We start from the raw sequence: 18,854 nt of genomic DNA on the forward strand, positions 1-18,854 counted from the left end.
CAAAGTTAAAACTAAAAAAATAAGCGAGATATTAATAGCAAAACTTACTCTGATTTTGAGGTACCCACCTTCAATAAAGGAGAAAGAGATTTTTTCCATTAAACAGCATTTATTATCAGAAGATAAATTTATAAATGGCAACTAGAATACATTTTCAATGTGGCTAATGGAAAACGAGACTTATGATCACTGTTATTCCCATTATTAAAGGGGAGAAAGGTTGTCCAGCTATTTGTCCATGCTCTGCACTGTGAGTTTACCCCAAACATCAACATCACTGATGTAATTTTCAACACTGTTAATTTTGTTATACATTACTCCAGCAAATAATCATATATACAAGTGAGTCTAAATCTATTTAATTAATTGTGTAAGCATGATAGAGAATAAGGAATACTGCATCTTCATCCCCAAGTATAAACTGCTGTTGCAATGAGCCAATTTTACAGTGCTGAATAAAACAGGTGCTGAAAAAATAACAATTTAAAATTTAAAAAGTTCTGTATCAAAGCTGCTTGCTTGTTACGTTTTCCTATAATGCTGGCTACTGAGATTTCCTGACAAATCCATTGAATCCTTTTGAAAATATATGAAATCTGACACTTTGTGGCATAGTTTCCCTTGCAAGCTGTAATGGGCATGGTGGAGATTACCTATCCTTTACTCACACTTAAAAGCATAAATCTCTGTCTTTCTGAAATAATGGGACACTGTGTATTTGTCTCTCCCAACTGCTCAATTTAGATGGATCTACTGTGTTGTGTCAAGGTGAGATCTGGTACTTCTGCACACTACATATGATGTAAGCCTTTACCACGGTTGTGAAATGTCATGGACCTGTGGTGGGATACCAGGATTTCTGAGGAAACTACCATGGTGCAATCGCCCTTAGTCCTTGCACAAGCACAGAAGTTTGGTGGGTGTGAACGGCAGCCACTGAGGGAAGGACACCCTGGGAATCTGGGGGACATCAACTCCACATCCAAACACCCCCCTCGCGCAGAGTAACTTCTCTTAAAATACTTCTGAAGGGGAAAACAAACCAGAAAAGAACCTCACCGAGTATTTGGGGTCAAAGCCTGCAGGTGCTGATATGAATAAGAAACTTGCCAAGAACCAGTGGCAGACTACTGCTGGTTGTGTAAGTTGTCTGGAGGTAACAGTAGCACGAAAAGCCCTTCCACGTGTGCTGGAAAGGTTGAGGATACACCTCCTGCCTGTGAAATAAGAAAACTTAGCGTATACTCCTTTACCTTTTGGCTTCATTCTGTTACCACTGACACGCTCTGTGCCTGTGTCCCTGGGCGTGAGTGCTGCTTTAACCCTGTATCACTTTGGGGTTCCTTGAATAAAACCAGACCCTCCTTCTGTTGCAGTGTTTCCTATGCATAAAGTAGGAAAAGCTGAAGGACAAGGGATTCACACAGACCAACCTCGGCCTCAAGAGATGAGCTTCCCCAGGGTCTGTGATACATATGCTCCTCCTCAGGCAGTTCAGAGCTGAATGCTGAAATTTAAGGCCTCTCAAGTTCTCTCAGAGGAGTTTTTCTCTCTTCATTAACTAGAGGGGAAGCCTAAAGAGGACACTTGTCTCTCCCAGTTATACCCTGCCTTTGTGAATAACATTAGAGATGATCTCTCTCACCGTTCCTCTTGTATGCTAACAGAATGGCCTTAAGAGTTTCTGGTCAAATAAACTTCATTTTCTATGGGAGAAAAAAATTAGACATTCTGAAAGGAATTCTGTATGCCATCAGTTCTTCAACTGAATTACTGCTATTTGAGTAATTAGTTGGTAAAAAGTTCTTGGGCAGGAAAATAATTTTGTCAATTGACTTCTACCTGACCTGACTTCTTTCCCTAAATGCTGAGAATGACAGATCCATTTAAGGGGACAATATTGAAGTACATAAAAGACAGACCTCAGACGTAATCCATGAACCATGTCACGCACAACACTGACAACCAGTTTTTGAAACCAATGGCAGTAACGCTGCTGGTAAAGACCCAGTTCTGTTGCCCCACCATGCCTCATGGCCTATCCAGAAGCCCTGATCTGTCACAGCCTTCTGAGGCTTTGCACAGACACTTAGCGCCTCTGCTTCATTCCTGATTTGGAGCCGAATACTAAAATGTTGCCGAATTTGGTAGAAGTTGATTACCAATGCGGTCAATGGGAACTGATATGAAGCATTTTTCCCACAATTGTCTGTGAGTAATTTGTCTTGGGTTTCTCTGCTGACCACTCGGCAGAGGGGAGCCTGAGCTGTAACAGTATTGAAGTTCTTCTTTCAGAGAGCTGATAAACTATCCGGTACTGGGGAATATTAAGAACGTATTTAAAGACTGTCAAACTCTGAGGCCTGTGAATGTTGTTATAACATATTATCCCAGTCATATTAATCCTCAATTAACTGTAATTGCTTTCAGTATCTGTATGGGTACTCTGTTCCGGTTTTTCTTAAAGATTACCTCAATTTCAGAATCCCCCTAACATTACTATGGTTACTTCAGGAATCAAAAATTAATTCAGACTGGTCTAACATTTAAAAATGAACAAGTGGCATCTCAAGTTTAATCTCTGCAATTCCTGAAACCAAATATTCATAATTAAATGCATTGCAAAAGACCTTTATGGATACATCTTTCATCTCTAAGCTATAAAAATCTCAACACTTAAAAAATCTTGCCAAGCCTCCTCTTTGTCAAATTTAGCTGAATAGGCAGATCCTTATGAGGAAAGAAATAGAAAAACACTATCCCGTTTGCATGAACAACTGATGACTAAGAGTTTCTCTCTCTCCTACATAATTCAATTAATACAAATTGGTTCACAATTATAGGGCTGTATGGGAATGATCAAGAATTTCCTTTTATTTAATCTGAAAAGGCTTGGATTGAAAATCCCAGCAGAGGCAGCCACTGGTACCCATATAAAGGGCCATTTATATCATACTAGACAGCTGGCAAGATCTTGTTATTCCCTAACTCCCAGGGAGAAACCTAATGTCTTGCAGAGCACCACTGCAGAAACATCTCTCCTTCCTACTTACGGTTCATCCACTGACTCCTCAACAATCAGCTCTTTCCTTTATCCTTCTTGCTTTCCAGACACAAGTATTATGTTGAAGGAAATTAAAATACTTACTTGTGGTACCTAGCAGGTCAGTGAAACCATCAGAAAGATTAACTTAAATGATCTTACGTGCCATTTCTACAGTACACCCCCTCACCCCGCTTCTGTTGGTGTGGAGTAAATTATTGTCCCGAGAGCCATTTTACTCATTATTGCTTTTTCTCTGCAAGAGATGCAGCTGTTTCTTCTCTGTTTTGTTTTGTTGGTACATTCAATACCATTTCATGAATGGCTATACCACTAACCTTGGTACCAGCAAGTATAAGATCTGACTATTTCCTTGTGTTCAAATAATGGTTGTGGGGAAGAGGATAACTGCATGAAAGAAAACTGCACATTGAGAATGGGGTACTAGTTTTTAGATGCGCTCTTTCTATACAAATCAGAAAACGGTTCTAAATAAGTCCATGGTAAAATACAGATACTTAATATTGTACTTTCAGCAGAGATGCTGCTGCCCCTTGTTTATTTTACAGACTCAACAACAACAACAACAAAACAAAAGAAAGGAAAAAAAAAAGATAAAAGAAAAAGGTTAAATGGCTGGTGTCCTCTAGGGCATAATGACAAATTGTGGTACAATATTAAAATGCCACCATTGTTATTGCAAAAGTCTGCTCAAGCGACCCTTCAGCTCCGACAGCGGGACCTCTCCAGCAGAATCTTCTTGCCTACTCATACGCAGCTTGTCTGTAGCACAGCTCGGGCGTAATGCTGACACCGGCCAGATGGTATTCAAATCAAGGGGGAAAGATGGGATAATAAAGGTCTAGCGGTCTTGCTCTCAACATCATCATCATCATCATCATCATCGTCATCATCATCATCATCATCGGTTTGTGATATCTAATCCTCCAATCAGCAGTGATTTTTCAGGAACAAAATGTCCGACAGCTGAGAAAACATACAAGCTATAAACATTTTTTGTCAAAGGATGCAGCATGTAAAATAATGCCCATTCCTGTAGCATTTCGGCTGCTATTTCCCAGGTGATTGTGATGACACTTTCAGGGGGTAGCCATGCTGAGGGGCAGACGGGGTTAACTTCAGATGGCGAGGAGAAGAGTGGCACTTCTTTTCCTGCTTTTTTTTTTAAAATTTGTTATTATTTTTTGTTACAGACATCAGGGAAAGCCCTGCCTGTTAACACTGTAGAGGGGGATTCAGCCCTGCTGAATTCACTCCGGGTAGTTAAGAGACCCAGCTCTTAAACTCGGCTGGAACAGGTAGCGTTTCTCAAACCAGCATGTGCCTGCGGCGGTGGAGCGCCAAGTGATCTGAGCGGGAAAAGCTGCGGTCACAGTCTGCACACTTGAATGGCTTCACTCCCGTGTGCTTGCGGTAATGCCTCGTCAGTTCGTCGGAGCGAGCAAACTTCCAGGTGCAGCCTTCCCAGGTACATTTGTAGGGTTTTTCTCCTGGGAGAGACAAAAGAAAGAGGGGAAGGGGGGAAAAACAGGTGATGACTTTCCCCTTGTTGCTCTTAATCCCCGCAACCCCCTCTGCACACTTCCCATGAACACCCACTGCCTAGGGGTTGCTTTAGGCCAAATTACACAATTAGGAGGTACCGAATCTGCTGAATATAAGGAAAGGGTCTTTAGATTTATCATTCCTGTGGCATTCACATGACTAAGAAAATCAACAGGATTAAGGCAACAATATAGATCCTACCTTGCAGGGGTGATGCAGGGATTAACATCAAGACAAAGGGCTGTGTAATTATTCTCATGACTACCGTACAAGTTTGCTACCCTCATCTTGTCAGGCTACACTTTCTCCCAAAATGACCAGATTACCCAATATTTCAGCAATCTATCACAGGCTGTCAGAGACTTCCAATTATTTTTATGAAGTTTATGAAGGCTTCTCATTATTTGTGTAAATAACAGTGCAGGACACTTCTTAGCAAGCTGGTAAAACTGAACTACGATTTCCCAATTAGACATAAAAATTCAATCTGCAAAACGTCCTCTTTATTTATTGTACTTGCTTTCTGTAAAATTAATTTTGTGTGAAAGATGTTACCAGGAGCAGTGTACAATTTCTAAATGTACTCAGCCATGGGACTTGCACAACACTGTTGATAAATACCCGTTTACTTCAATGAGATCAGATTTGGGCTAAGTGTAGATTTTTGGAAAATCTCACTCTCTGCTTTTTATTTAAAGGTAAGCATGATGCTTACCCCACGTTCTGTGTCGTATCATGCCAGAGGAGAAGATTAATACAGCAAAACTGGATTTTGTGCTTTCATAAAGCAAACTGTTATAAAACCCCATTTTTGCCATGTTTGTAGGCTATACTTATTTGTGATTTTTATCACCAGCCCTCAAAGTCTACATGTTAAATGCTCTTGGCAATTACCTTGATCCCACAGTCGAGCATGCACCAAAACTGAGGAAGGGAAACTGTGTGAGGTCTGTATGTATCTTCCTTTGGTGTGTCAAAAATGATTTTTTACCTCCCCTTCTGAAACCAGTTAATCACAACCAGGACAACAAAAGAGCATCTGCAACAACTGTTTCCTTCATCAGGCACAGTAATTCCTCAGTTATTTATTATCTCTTATGAATCACGAGCAGCTTGCAAGAAACTATTTCAATTACATGAACCAGTGACGCAACACTTGCTTTGTCATAGGCAGCACCTCCCTCCATGCATCTCTTCAAAAGTCAATAAATGCTTTGCTGAGAGCCCTCAGTTTCAAAAGAAAACTCCCAAGTAAGAATATCATCACAAAGTTCAAACAGCCCTGAAAAGTCCAGCTGAAATGGTCATGGGTGCCTCTGTAAGGAAATCGGATGCTGTACAGGCATGTCAGCAGGGTTGTCAGCAACATTTGAGCTCCTTGGGTTGGTACCTTCTGTGCACCATCTGGGCTGTGCTGCAGTTTTGATGTCAGACGGGGGTGGGAAACAGTTGTTGCGAGGAAAACCCAGCAATCCAGGCTCTGAGGTGACCACAGCCCATAGCTGCACCAGCAGCAACTTAGCCTAGATAATTTTATAGTCCTCAGCCAAGCACAAAGCACCAAATAGTGTTCATTGCCCCTGGGTGGCCGCAGCATTGCGCGCCTGGAATCCGGCAGCTGCTGTGAGCTGGACGGGCACGAGCTACATGGCAGATGGTGGGTTGCATGCTCTTGCCAATGACACAGTGCTACAAAATGTGCTCAGATTCGCCACCGAACTTTCTTACATACATACCCTTGCCACAAACAGCTGGTGCGGAGCACTGTACAAATATAGCAGTACCTCCATCCAACTTGGCAGGTCTATCCTAACGGTCTCATCACACCGCATCAACATTTTCCAAGTGGAGCATTGCCCTGTCCATCCTCAATGTACTTTTAAACTCTCTTTGTTTAGACTCCAGATATTGCCCTGGTTGGTTTCTTTGATCACAGAGACTTCCAGAGCAAAGCGTGAGGATATTTCTTAAGCTTTGGATTCTTATTTAAAAGCATCTGAAATTCTAAGTCTCTCCTACCACATAGAATCACAGAATCATTTAGGTTGGAAAAGACCATTAAGATCAAGTCCAACTGTTAACCTAGCACTGCCAAGTCCACCACTAAACCATGTCCCTAAGCACCACATCTACATGTCTTTTAAATACCTCCAGGGATGGTGACTCAACCACTTCCCTGGGCAGCCTGTTCCAATGCTTGATAACCCTTTCCATGAAGAAATTCTTCCCAATATCCAATCTAAACCTCCCTGGTGCAACTTGAGGCCATTTCCTCTTGTCCTATCACTTGTTACTAGGGAAAAGAGATTGACACCCACCTCGCTACAACATCCTTTCAGGTAGTTGTAGAGAGCAATAAGGTCTCCCCTCAGCCTCCTTTTCTCCAGACTAAACAACCCCAGTTCCCTCAGCCGCTCCTCATAAGACATGTGCTCTACACCCCTCACCAGCTTCATTGCCCTTCTCTGGACATGCTCCAGCACCTCAATGTCTTCCTTGTAGTGAGAGGCCCAAAACTGAACACAGTGTTCGAAGTGTGGCCTCACCAGTGCCGAGTACAGGGGGACAATCACTTCTCTAGTCCTGCTGGCCACACTACTTCTGATACAAGCCAGGATGTTATTAGCCTTCTTGGCCACCTGGACACACTGCCGGCTCATATTCAGCCGGCTGTTGACCAACACCCCCAGGACCTTTTCTGACAGGCAGCTTTCCAGCCACTCTTCCCCAAGCCTGTAGCGTTGTGTGGGGTTGTTGTGACCCAAGTGCAGGACCCGGCACTTGGCCTTGTCGAACTTCATACAATTGGCCTCAGCCCATCGATCCAGCCTGTCCATATGCCTCTGTAAAGTCTTCCTACGCCCAAGCAGATCAACACTCCTGCCTAACTTGGTGTCGTCTGCAAACTTACTAAGGGTGCACTTGACCCCCTCGTCAAGATCATTGATAAAGATATTAAAGATATTAAAGATATTCATGAGATCCTTCCCCTGCAACTGCCTCTTTGGTACAGGAAATCCCAGATCTTCTTTCCCTTGGTAGAAGACAAATGGAGAACCCAGTGCAGGAAGGGATGGTTGGTGAAAGAGAAATACCAGAAATAGTTTGTCTATTAAAACAGTATTACTTCGGGTAAGAAACGAAAGTCAGCTGATGGAAGGACGTGAGTGCAGGTCAGTCAGATGGAGTTCCCAGGTGTTGCTTCCAGCCTTCCTCCTCAATGAGTCCTGCTTACCCAGCCTCAGCTATATGAAGGAGACAGGACTAACCACATTCCTCGCAAACTATTTACACCACTGAAGGAAAATCACTCTTACAAGCTCAACCTAAGAAGACCTTTCATTATTTTCAATTAAATATATGCATATAGCATAAGAAGGAAACATTCACTCATATGTACCTTATAAAAGCCACTGTAAAGAAAACTGTGAAAGATATGATTTTTCATTAAGATTAATCAACAACATTTTACGCAGACCTAATTTTTAGGGGAAGAAGAATAATATTACTGTTCTGTTAAACACCTACATTATCTGTGGATGGACAGGTGCTAGAAAACAAATTTCTTCATAGGCAATACTATACTAACTCTCAACCTTTTGTTTGGTTATGTGCCAGACATGAAGACTGACCACTGAGTTTGTAAAACCCAGAAGATCCAGGAGCTCAAAGGATGGAGAAAGGACCAGCAGGAGCAGAATTGCTAGAGGATGGGAAGCTGGCATCAGGTATCACACACCAGCTTTGGCTGATGAGCTTGAGCACTCATAGCTGAAATTCTCAGTACAATCAACAGAGAGAAGCTAGACCTCAGCAGGGGAACTCAGAAAGCGGTGAGTGAGGAGGTGGACAAAACTAGTTTGTTAATTGGAAGAAACTAGCCCCAGTGCTTATAAATATCTCTCTATATACCTATATTCTCTTCATGGCTGGATTGCAGTAGAGTTGAAGTCAAATACTCAACCATTTTCCCTCAGACACTTCTGCCTCTGTGTGAGCACTTGAGCTTAAGTGTCTAAGAAACTCTCAGGTTCAACATGTGGGCATATTTCGGCTCCTTCGATGGCTCGGCAGCCACTGGAGAAAGAGTTACTGTCACGCACCCAGACACTCAAATTCTCATTCAGCTCTAAGGAGCAAAAGCAGGCAGTGTGAGTCTTGCCCAGGGTAGTGGAAACATAGGAATGAAGGAGAAGACAAAACAGTGGACAGTTTTTGGAAAACGGTAGTAGAAAGAGCTGCAGAAAGAGACTAAGAACCTGTGGCAATTAACACAAGGAGAAAGAGAACACTGGAAAAAGATAAAACCCTGTTAGTTCAATCTTCTGAATCTGTAAAGTTTTAGAGTTAAAGAAGCTACCCATTTAAAAATAAATGCCTGAAGCTGTGAACGTTTTCATGGGAGCTGACCCTCTACTTCCGCACCTGTCTTTGAGAGCTCTATTGTTTTGCCCTGAAACCTGACAAAAAGATCCCAAACCACAGAGAAATTGTATTCTCATGCTATTCTGCAGCTTAGTCTTGCAATACATCGATACTGAACAGTATACCATGACAGGCATTTACATGGATCAAGTGGGACCCTGGAGCATGAAAAAGTTCTTCTGGACAGTTCCCTGCAGAAAATGAGTATTTTCTATTGTTTGGGGAAGTTAATTATGAAGTTTTAAAGGTATGACTCAACGCCCCAAATGCAACCAGTCATTTTTTTAATCTTCTATTAACAAAACTTCTATTTCTAAAAGCCCTCCAAATCCTTGCCTTTTGTAGTCCAGATGCCACAATCTAAATTAGTTTAATTACTTTTACTATGTTATTTTTCCTACCCTACCATGACTCCTCTCACTTAAGAACACAGTTACAATGGTTACTCATTAAATCTCCCTAAACTCAAGCAAATAATGAATTCATAATACTGAATAATGACCACTGTTCAGCCGATCCTTCCAAAATCTTCCACCCTCCCCACAACCCAACATCTGTCTTCTGTCTTCCCATATTCTTATTCATGGACTCTAACATCCAGCAGATCATTCACCCAAAGAAATAAATCTCTCTCAAACTTCTACTTTACAACCCGATGACATTCACATATTCCTTAAAAAAAGCCCTATGTAGGTACCAGCAGGAGACCATGCCATATAACAAATGAAGGGACCAGGGTCTGTTCTACCGTGGGCAGAATTTCCCATGCAGTACGTTCCTCGGCAGTTATCCTCTGCCCATCAACTAGCTGGTATCATGGTATTTGATGCCAGATGCTTGAAAGACAGGCACCACAAAACCACCATGTAAATAGTTACGGGTTATTCTGCCAGTGGGGAAACTGCTCTGGAGCTCCAGGAAACAGAGCCAGGCTTATGTTCCCTAGGCAAGGAACTTTAGTTACTGCAATTGCAGATGCCCTATGTACTCCCTGTGCACTTGCAGTTCCTTTCATTTGTGTATTATTTAAGCTTCATTTATTCATCAGTTTAGCAGGCTCTTGGCAACCATGTCATTAAGTAATGATGAGGTAACACTACTACCAGGACAGAAAACATGTCAGTGATCAAGTTCTACATGATTTCTTTCTCTGGCATAAACTCACCTCTCTCTCTGGTATAACAGGTGAGTGCCATGTCCCTTCTTATTTGTGTCCTCTTCAGACATTCCCATCTACCCAATTTTTCTGCACATGGAATTGTCATTATGACTCCAAGTTATTACATCACTTCTCCGTAGCCCCTTCCTGCCATGGTACTCAGCATTTTGAAACACTGGTAACATTTTTATTCCAAACAAGAGTCAACTAGAAAATAAACATAAGGGACTGTTCAGGGCTACAGGCTTAACCATCTAGTCAGATTTTTCTGTATTGAAGCTTTCATCACCCTGTGAAAGAGCCACATGCTGAAACTCTACTTTTGAGAAGGACAAAGAAAAGCACTTGGAAACGAAACTTGGTTTAAAGGTTTGTGTAGTGTCTCCAGACTGGGAGGGTGGGAAATGCCGTTCCTCACTCCATTCACAAAATACAATGGGTTTGAGTCAAACCTGCACAGTTTAATAGGTGGCACCTGCCCAGCCCTGCTGTCTACAGCCACATCTTTATACACTCAGTTTCTACTGCCATTACTCTTGGAGGAGTATTGCCTACATAAAACCAGAGTCAGGTCCTAAGGATTTATCCCATAACAAGTCAAAAGAAAATAAAAAACTCCAGCAAGCATGCCTCTGCCTATGTTTGATGATGTTAAATTTTCTAGTCACAGTCAACCGATCTGCAGCTTTGCAGGGTTGAGGACATCTCCTGGTGATTCCTGGTTTGGTTTCTGCTACAGCATATTATGCAATATATATAAGGTATATTTATGTCAGCTGGTTTCAGCTCCCGTGTAAACACCAGAATCGTTCTGAAACATATGGGGCAGTCACACTGCACCCATACTGATAGGACTCTGGAAGAGGAAATCATAAATTGAAAACCACAAATGATGGCTAATTAGATTTTACATTTCTACTAAAAATAAGCACTTTCAGGCATAAAGAATCTTTTTACAGCAAAAACACTATCTGATAATGAGCATCCTTAGGTAGTCCCAGAGGAAGAGGGCAGCTTAGCTTTTAGACACAGGGGAAAGGGAAAAATGACAACTCTTATGTTTTTTGTGATATTTTTATTAGTATAATTTTTTAATGAAAAAACATCAGAGCACTTATAAAGCACTTTGCAACTTCAAAGTGCCTTATAAAGCTTTTTTTTTATATTTAATCCTTCATAAAAATCTGTCTTTGTAATAGCACTCTCTAACAAATATCATGTCCATTCTGCAGGTAGGAAAACCAACACAGCAAGCATCAGCAACCTTCCCAAAACTGTAGAGAAAGTGAAGAGCAATGCTATGACTCACATATTAGGCACACCTTACTTAATTTCCGTAATGAAACTGCTAGATCTCAGTTTCATCCCTTTAAAAGTTTGAAATATTTTCAATAATTTTGATGCAAAAATCCAATTCAATTATTTAGATGTCTTTCTAAAGGTCATTTGGGAACTTTGTTTCCAAGTTACTGATTCACTAGATCTCTGGTAAACATAGTGAATTTGAATTCTGTGTTTCAGTATTGTCAAAATATGCAAATAAAGTATCTTTCTGAGAAGAGATTAAAGTTTTTTATCAGTTGAGCAAGTCTGGGAAAACAATTTCTATGAGCAGAACAGGAACATACTGTGCTGCCTGTGACACGTCTTGAAATTCAGGTTTTTTATTCCTTGTTCTCAGCCTGACTTAGGCAAAGCACAGGGACGTGGTTTCTTCATGTGAAAACTGGGAACAAAGCTATTTCTTCGATTCAAAAATAAAACTCCACTCTAAACAAGAGACACTTTTGGCAGCTCTTGAACCAATTATTTACAAGCTCCACTTCTGATAATTCAGGCATGAGTCCTTTTCCCACATCACAACACACAAGTATCTTTTCATTTCACTGCACTGCTGAGCTTGGGTCCTGTTTGCCATCCTGGCCCTTCTTCTCACTCCCTCTGCAAGACCAGTACTAGTTCAGCAACCTTATTTCTTTCCTTCTTCTGCTGTTGTCCCACATGCCCCTCTAGGTATACAGCTGCCTCAGTTTGCTGCTATTTTAATACAAATCCCAGCAAAAAAAGCCTCTGTGACCAGACTCACAAAATTCAATTCTCCATAATTTTAAGAAGGCAAATCCATTATATCAGTCTCAGCACTGTTCTGTCACCACATGCTCAGAAGAGAAATGAAGAGGGGGAATCCAAGAAACTTCTCTTCCACATTTTCTCTTTTTGAGCTTCTGCACAGAGACTTTGCCTCATAATGGGACATACCTAGTACTATGTGAGACACAAATGAATTAATGCTGTAGGACAAGGATTAGTTACATACATTGCTGAGGGCATTGCTGATGTAAAATGATAAAATTTAAATCCTGTAAAAACAGAAAAAATAAAATTTCTGGAAATGTAAAAGGCCTCTTCCTGTACACCTGAATCCAGAAGCCAGAGCAAATCAACAGTGGGTGACAAACAGCATTTTATTACCCTTCCTGATAATTTTTTCCTGCATGGTGCAGTAGCTGTATAAATATTTAAGTATATGTTAAGTGCGTATATATATATACTTAACATGCATTTTTTATACATATATATATATATATATATATATATATGTAGTGGAAGATGGCACGAAGTTTTCTCCTTCCCTCCAGCCACAGCAAATATATGGGACTATCAAATTTCCAGTGCCATGGGGAAAGCTGAGATTTTTCCTTTTACAGCAGCCTTTACTCACAAAGGTGTTTGGGAAAGAAAGGTGACGCAACAGATCCATATTTCCATCAGCAGCCAACTGCACGGAGGGTGCCAGCAGACCTGCACATTAACTCTCTTTAACTGGGGTGCTGCAGGCCTGGGTTTTAGTCTGGCCTCCCCAGACACCTTTCCTTCATTGTGGTCCATAACTGCAAGGGAGACACCAACCAAGTGACACTTCCCTTTCCATCTGCCTACGATTCTGCTACTGTCACTCCTCCTGGACAGTCCAGGGATTGCTCCAGCATATTCATCAAAAGCAATACTGATGTTTCTCAGTATAAAAGTTAAACTTTCCACTACCTGTTAAAAACAAAACAACAAACAAAGCCCCAAAGAAATAAATAAACAAACAAACAAATACCAACAAAAAGGCTCCAAGGGATGAACTTTGTCTCACTCAGGTTTGCACAACCGATCATTTGTTGTTTGCACTGTGCTAGAAGTCAGGTTCAAGCAGAGGCCTGGACCCTGGTGTGCTGGGCTGTCTGCAGAAAGAGAGCATTAAAAAACTCACCTCCCATGAAGTAAATGAGTTGTGAATGGAATTAAACTTCCCAAATGAAGAGACACCAATTTGTATCACCATAAAAAGCAGAATGAATATATACGATACTAAAGAAAAACATTAACTGACAAAAATACACATGACAAGGGAAAAGATCATTAATGTGACCAAGATACCGCTACATTTCATATCCTAAGCGGAGAAAACACCGACATGCAGAAAATAACCCTTCATCCTACACAGGTGTCATCTGATCCTTTTTCCTTTCCCACAAAACAAGAAGTTTCTGTAAAATTTCCCCCGTTTTCTACCTACTTATCTGCAAAAAATGAAGATTGAAAGCAGTAGCTTTCAGGCTCTACCTGTTGTTTCCTTTTAGCTGTGGAAAAAAGAAAGCAGAAAAAAAGAAAACCTGAATAAAACATTAAAACAAAGGCTTTTGTGAAGCTTACTTGCAGTTTTGAGCATGCTCCACTCTCGAAGACCGTGTTTCCGATCGAAGGCTGTCCTGAAAAGGACAGGGCAGGCACGAGCAACTTCAGACATACTTCATAAAAGACACGGTCTATCGGGCATTTCAGTAGCAAGTTGCTATCCTGTTCCCTCTGACTGGGACTGAGTAAGCTGCAAGAGTTCATGTCCTTGGAAACCCTGTACTGTGTATTTACTCCTCCAAGCCTGGGTGCAACATCTGGGAAAGCATTTTGGAGGGAATGGGAGTAGAGAGGCCTTTCTCGCCTTCCATGCCACTGCAGGGCTACATATCGTAGACCACAATCATGTCTGAGACCTTAGATGAACTGGAGTTCTTTGGAGGTAGAATATTAAGCACTAAATGGTTTGCTTAGAGAAAATTTTGTTCTGCGTAACGAAATTATCATTATTCCCTCGTGCCACACACAGACAAAACACATATGCACCCCATATTTACAAAGTCAAGGGGCACTGTTGCAAATATTTTTCATAACCTAGAGACTGCAAGCAATCACAGATGCAATTAGACTTGCTTTCCCATCAAAGGGCCTTGGAATAACCACGTGGGCACTCTTCCATATCGGCACAGCATCAGACCTACAATGCAGAGGAATGACTCCCCGTGTGCAAGGTGAATTCAGAGCTCGCAAAATGTGCCAAAAATGAAATCATTTAACTTTCCACAGAGCGGCTATTGGAAGAGAACTGGATGTACAAGCTGCTTGTGGTATGGACACCTGCCCGTAAGTAGCTGGACTCAGACTACTATCTCACTACATCCAGAGGTTCCCACTGCTGAACATCACCTTACTAGGCTGTGGTGGCATTGGTGAGCCTGCCTTTATACCCTGGTCCATATTGTACCAGCAGACATTTGCTTTTAAATATATTTCTGTCCTGAAATGTGAACCCCGTCATATCAATGGGAATAGGCTGAGGCTTCAGCTGAGGCTTCAGTAGCCCCATTTATTAAATAACCTGTGCAACTTTTAAATAGAAACTGCATGAAGAAAGAGCAGAAAAGCTAGAAGTGAAAACTTCTATGAAATATACTGGTTTCCACATTGGAAAGCTCTACTGTTTATTGAAACCAGCAGTAAATTTTAAACACTAAAAGAAAGTATCTCTTAAAAAATAAAAGCATCACCCAATACAAACAGAACCTCCTATTCTACTTAAATTCATTTTTAAATTGGCTTTGTTTATTTAAATTCCCAGTTTCTGGAACAACATGTGAACCTGCTGTTGCAGCTTTTTTCACCCGACAGATTTACGTGGAGGAGGGAGAGCTCTGGGATAAGGGCCCAGGGAGCACGTAGAAAAACTGGCCTTTGAAGAGTGAGTCTGGAGCGGAGGTGACAAAGAGGTGTTAATTTTGAAGTAGGCCAAAGATCTACACAGTTCAAGTCAAATCCAGAAAGATTATTTTAAAAATGTTGTTTCCTCCCAATATTTACCTACAGAAAGGATTACAAACCTGTAAATATCTCTCTGGAACTTATAGCTAGCAAAAGGCATTAAACAGACCTTTAGAAAACAACAGGTAATGAACGGAGTTTTAAAACCTACAGAGCAAAAATAACTTTTTTGGTGCCTATGATTTCTTAAGTCCGCTCTGAAATTGCTCAAAGGAAAATGTGAACAAAGACTAATGACAGGGGCCCTTTCATATTAAAATAATATATGGAGCAACAGTGAGTGAGAGGAATGCAATGTTTGAAAAAGCACAGACTAAATAAAACACCCATGTACTCACTAGCCCTCTCTCCTCTGGGGTGGTGTCTCAATTCAGCTATAAAGGAACATCTCGGGAAGGAAATGCTGTCATTTTCTCAGGTACAAAACCGTATGTCAGAGATGTTTACTGTCTCTATGTAACACTGCTGAAGACCCTCTGACACTGACAAATAGGCTTCATTACATCTGTGGCAAAGGTATTTGCTCTCATCTCTCAGGAATGATATAGGCGTTGATCAAGGACAAAGCGCCAAACACTAAAAAATTCATTTGGCCTGGGGGATATATTCAGCCTGCCTCTGTAAGTGCCTAATGAAGCAGCCGCATCTTCTGCAGCAGCAGCACTGAGAAGAGTGATTCAGACCTGGTGCTGGTTGGGTCTCACTGATGAAAAGTAGCAGTTGCAGCCCAGTATCTGAGCCCCACAGAAGGTGCTCTGGTTACAGCCTTTGCCCTCCTCCACCCCTCCGAGGCAGGAGCAAAGCCATGGCTGTGGATATATGATGCCCTATGCTCATGGACTAAAACCATTCCCACTTCATGCCAACTGGAAAGTCCCAGGCTTTTGCTGCCATTGACCCCAGAAAGATACTCTGCCACATTCCTCTAGAAATTTGTAAGTAATGACTCAAATAAGGTTGCACAGAAATAAAGAATGCTCATTACTCCTACAATAAAAGAAAAGCCTACGGAGGTGAGAGACAGGGAACAATCAGTTCTGTATCAGCTGTTGTAAAATTATGTCCCACATAACCTTGAAGCAGGCATCTTCTTTCTTTATTCACTTCTTCAGGATGATTCACACTGTTTTAAACTCCTTGGGCTTTTCCACGTGGTAGGAGGGTAGCCACAAAGAGCTAGAACTGGATTTAGCTGTGAGCAAATTTAGATGTGAAATCCAAGACAAATCAAATTTCCTTTTAAATGACTATGTAGTTGGTTAGATTTCTCAGGTCTCAGTCCCCATGCTAGGAACTGCTTTGGGACACATTCACACCCCCCAGTGTGCTCTGCATACTTAGAAAAAAGGGAAGAGCTTTAAATCTTCTCCACATGTACTATCCATTATACATGTTTCAGGTCTCTCTGTTCTTTACCAGGCCCCCTAACAGACAGCATAATTTGCCTCTTCAATTTACATAATATGCCTCAAATTTACATGCTCTCCCTATTTAAGAGGAGACAGATGATGTCTATGAAAACTGGATCATGATATGCAAAGGTTAGCTTTGGTACCAAGAGGCCCACAATTCAGGTTAAAACAGAATACTCCACACTAGGATTTGCAGACTAAGTAGCCTGTGGATGAAAAGTGAAAGTAGCTTTTAGCCATGTGGTCAGCCAGTGGGACACTTTGTCCATGACCAGGTGCACCACCACATGCGTACGCTGGGACATCGCCCACAGCCAGCAGCCACTGCCCTGCAGTGTCTCTGTTGGCAGCCAAAACCTGCCATCTTTTGGTAATCATGCTTTTCATTATTTAATGCATTAATAAGGCAACTGTAATCAGTATGAATAAAAAAGGGTTTGTGTGGTTTTCGTATGATCACTGTCATCTATCCAAAAGATGTTTTCACTTTCTAATGTCTCCTTTGCACTGTTATGGCAACTAGCCCAAAGGGTCCTGGATGTTTGTTTTTGTTTTCTCGCTTCTCTCTCCCTAAAACAGGCTCCCCTGTCCTCTCATCTTTCCATACACACACTTTATCCACAACTACTATGTTGATTGAGGCTATAATGAAATGTATTATTTCACCAGAGACTTTAGTGCCTTGCATTTGACCTGATAAATGGTGTGACCATAAGGCTTTGTCATGCTGCTTTCACCATATCTAGCCTATGAACCTATTTTCATTAGTTACAGATGACTGAAAAATAATGACAAGTCAAGTGAAATTTTGCAGGTAAATTGCAAACATTTTTGACCACTTTGCAGCTTTCCACTGACATTTCAGAAACATCCATCCAACTTAAGAGGAGGTCAAGATGTATGTTCTCAATTTTATGGCACGAAAATATCTGCTTGCTTTTTGCCAAAATAATGAAATTATTTAACGCATTTTACAGTTTTCATGGACCCATGATTTCCAGCTTCACCAACTTCACAGATCAGTTATTAAAGTCTGTTTTTTATAACCCACATCAGCCTCTCAACAGAAGGCATGATTTGACTCTGATTTACATAAAACATATCAGATTTTCATCATGTCTCTTCAGAGGGAGCAGAATCTGTACATCTTTCACAAACCAGGCCTAGTAGAAAGCAAACAGCAATTCATTAAGGTAAATTTAAACATTTTTAGAATGAAATTTTGATGGGGGAAAAAAACACAGTGGAAGGAACCAGTACTACTTAGTCTGCAATACTCAGCTGTCCTACTGGAAGCGTCAATGGCAACTTTAGTACCACCTAAAAGGCCTGAAATAGCCATTACATATCATAAAATAACGCTATGGTTGTTTCCATCTTCAAAGTAAAAGCAGCAAACTGAGGAAGGTGAGTCCCACGAGGACCGCATGGGCGCAGACCTCACTGGGAACAGCAGTTATAACTCTCCCCATTCCCGGAGCCGACATCAGCACCTATGCTGAGTGCAACGCAGACATATGCAGGCTGGGAATGCAACCCAGGGCTGCTGGTATTCTCATTTTTAAAGATTACTAATTTGTAGAGTCATACATTAGTAATTTTCTTTAAGTTCACTGAAGCAGAAACTAACTCAACACAACTCCAGTGAGCCAATTTCTCACAGTTTCTCCTTGCGGAAAGAGTTGATAAACCTGAGCTGCGAGATTGCCTGTGAGCGCCGAAGGCTCTCCATCACACCCGATACCTCCTGATAGCTTTATTTGACGATTTGGCAAAACAAAACCAAGAAGCTGATACTAGAAAGAGAAATTTAATACCAGTGCTTGTGATTTATGAAATGTTCTAGTACAGGTTTCACTTGCAGTTTTTCTAGTTGGAGAGATGATACGTAATTCAAGCTCGCCCCCCAGTGGACTCCATGCCCACACCAGTACACTAAGTTTTGAGGACACTGGTGAGAAATATTGGGGAGCTAGACAATAGCATACTTAAAAAAACCTAGGAGTTACTCGAAGAGAACTAAATGCAGCTGTTATTGTCTATAATATTTTGTTTCCATTTTTAATTATAAGAGGTATACCTTCCAACCAACCAAGTTGTTCATCCT

At 41.3% G+C, this 18,854-nt stretch overlaps 1 protein-coding gene across 2 annotated transcripts in view; it reads right to left on the reverse strand.

Moving 5' to 3' along the window:
* Positions 1–4,147: 4,147 nt before the first annotated feature.
* Positions 4,148–18,854, reverse strand: part of KLF12 (Kruppel-like factor 12) — a 171,012-nt gene continuing 156,305 nt past the window's right edge. The window contains exon 6 of one of the 2 annotated variants that reach the window (XM_010575255.1): positions 4,148–4,554. In XM_010575255.1, the coding sequence (XP_010573557.1) occupies positions 4,373–4,554 (182 nt within the window). In that variant the 3' untranslated portion in view covers positions 4,148–4,372. The remainder of the gene's footprint in view (positions 4,555–18,854) is intronic. The other variant, XM_010575254.1, reaches the window with a different exon arrangement.

Source organism: Haliaeetus leucocephalus, unplaced genomic scaffold, assembly GCF_000737465.1.
Source record: "Haliaeetus leucocephalus isolate CR32 unplaced genomic scaffold, Haliaeetus_leucocephalus-4.0 Scaffold462, whole genome shotgun sequence".
Taxonomy (NCBI): domain Eukaryota; kingdom Metazoa; phylum Chordata; class Aves; order Accipitriformes; family Accipitridae; genus Haliaeetus; species Haliaeetus leucocephalus.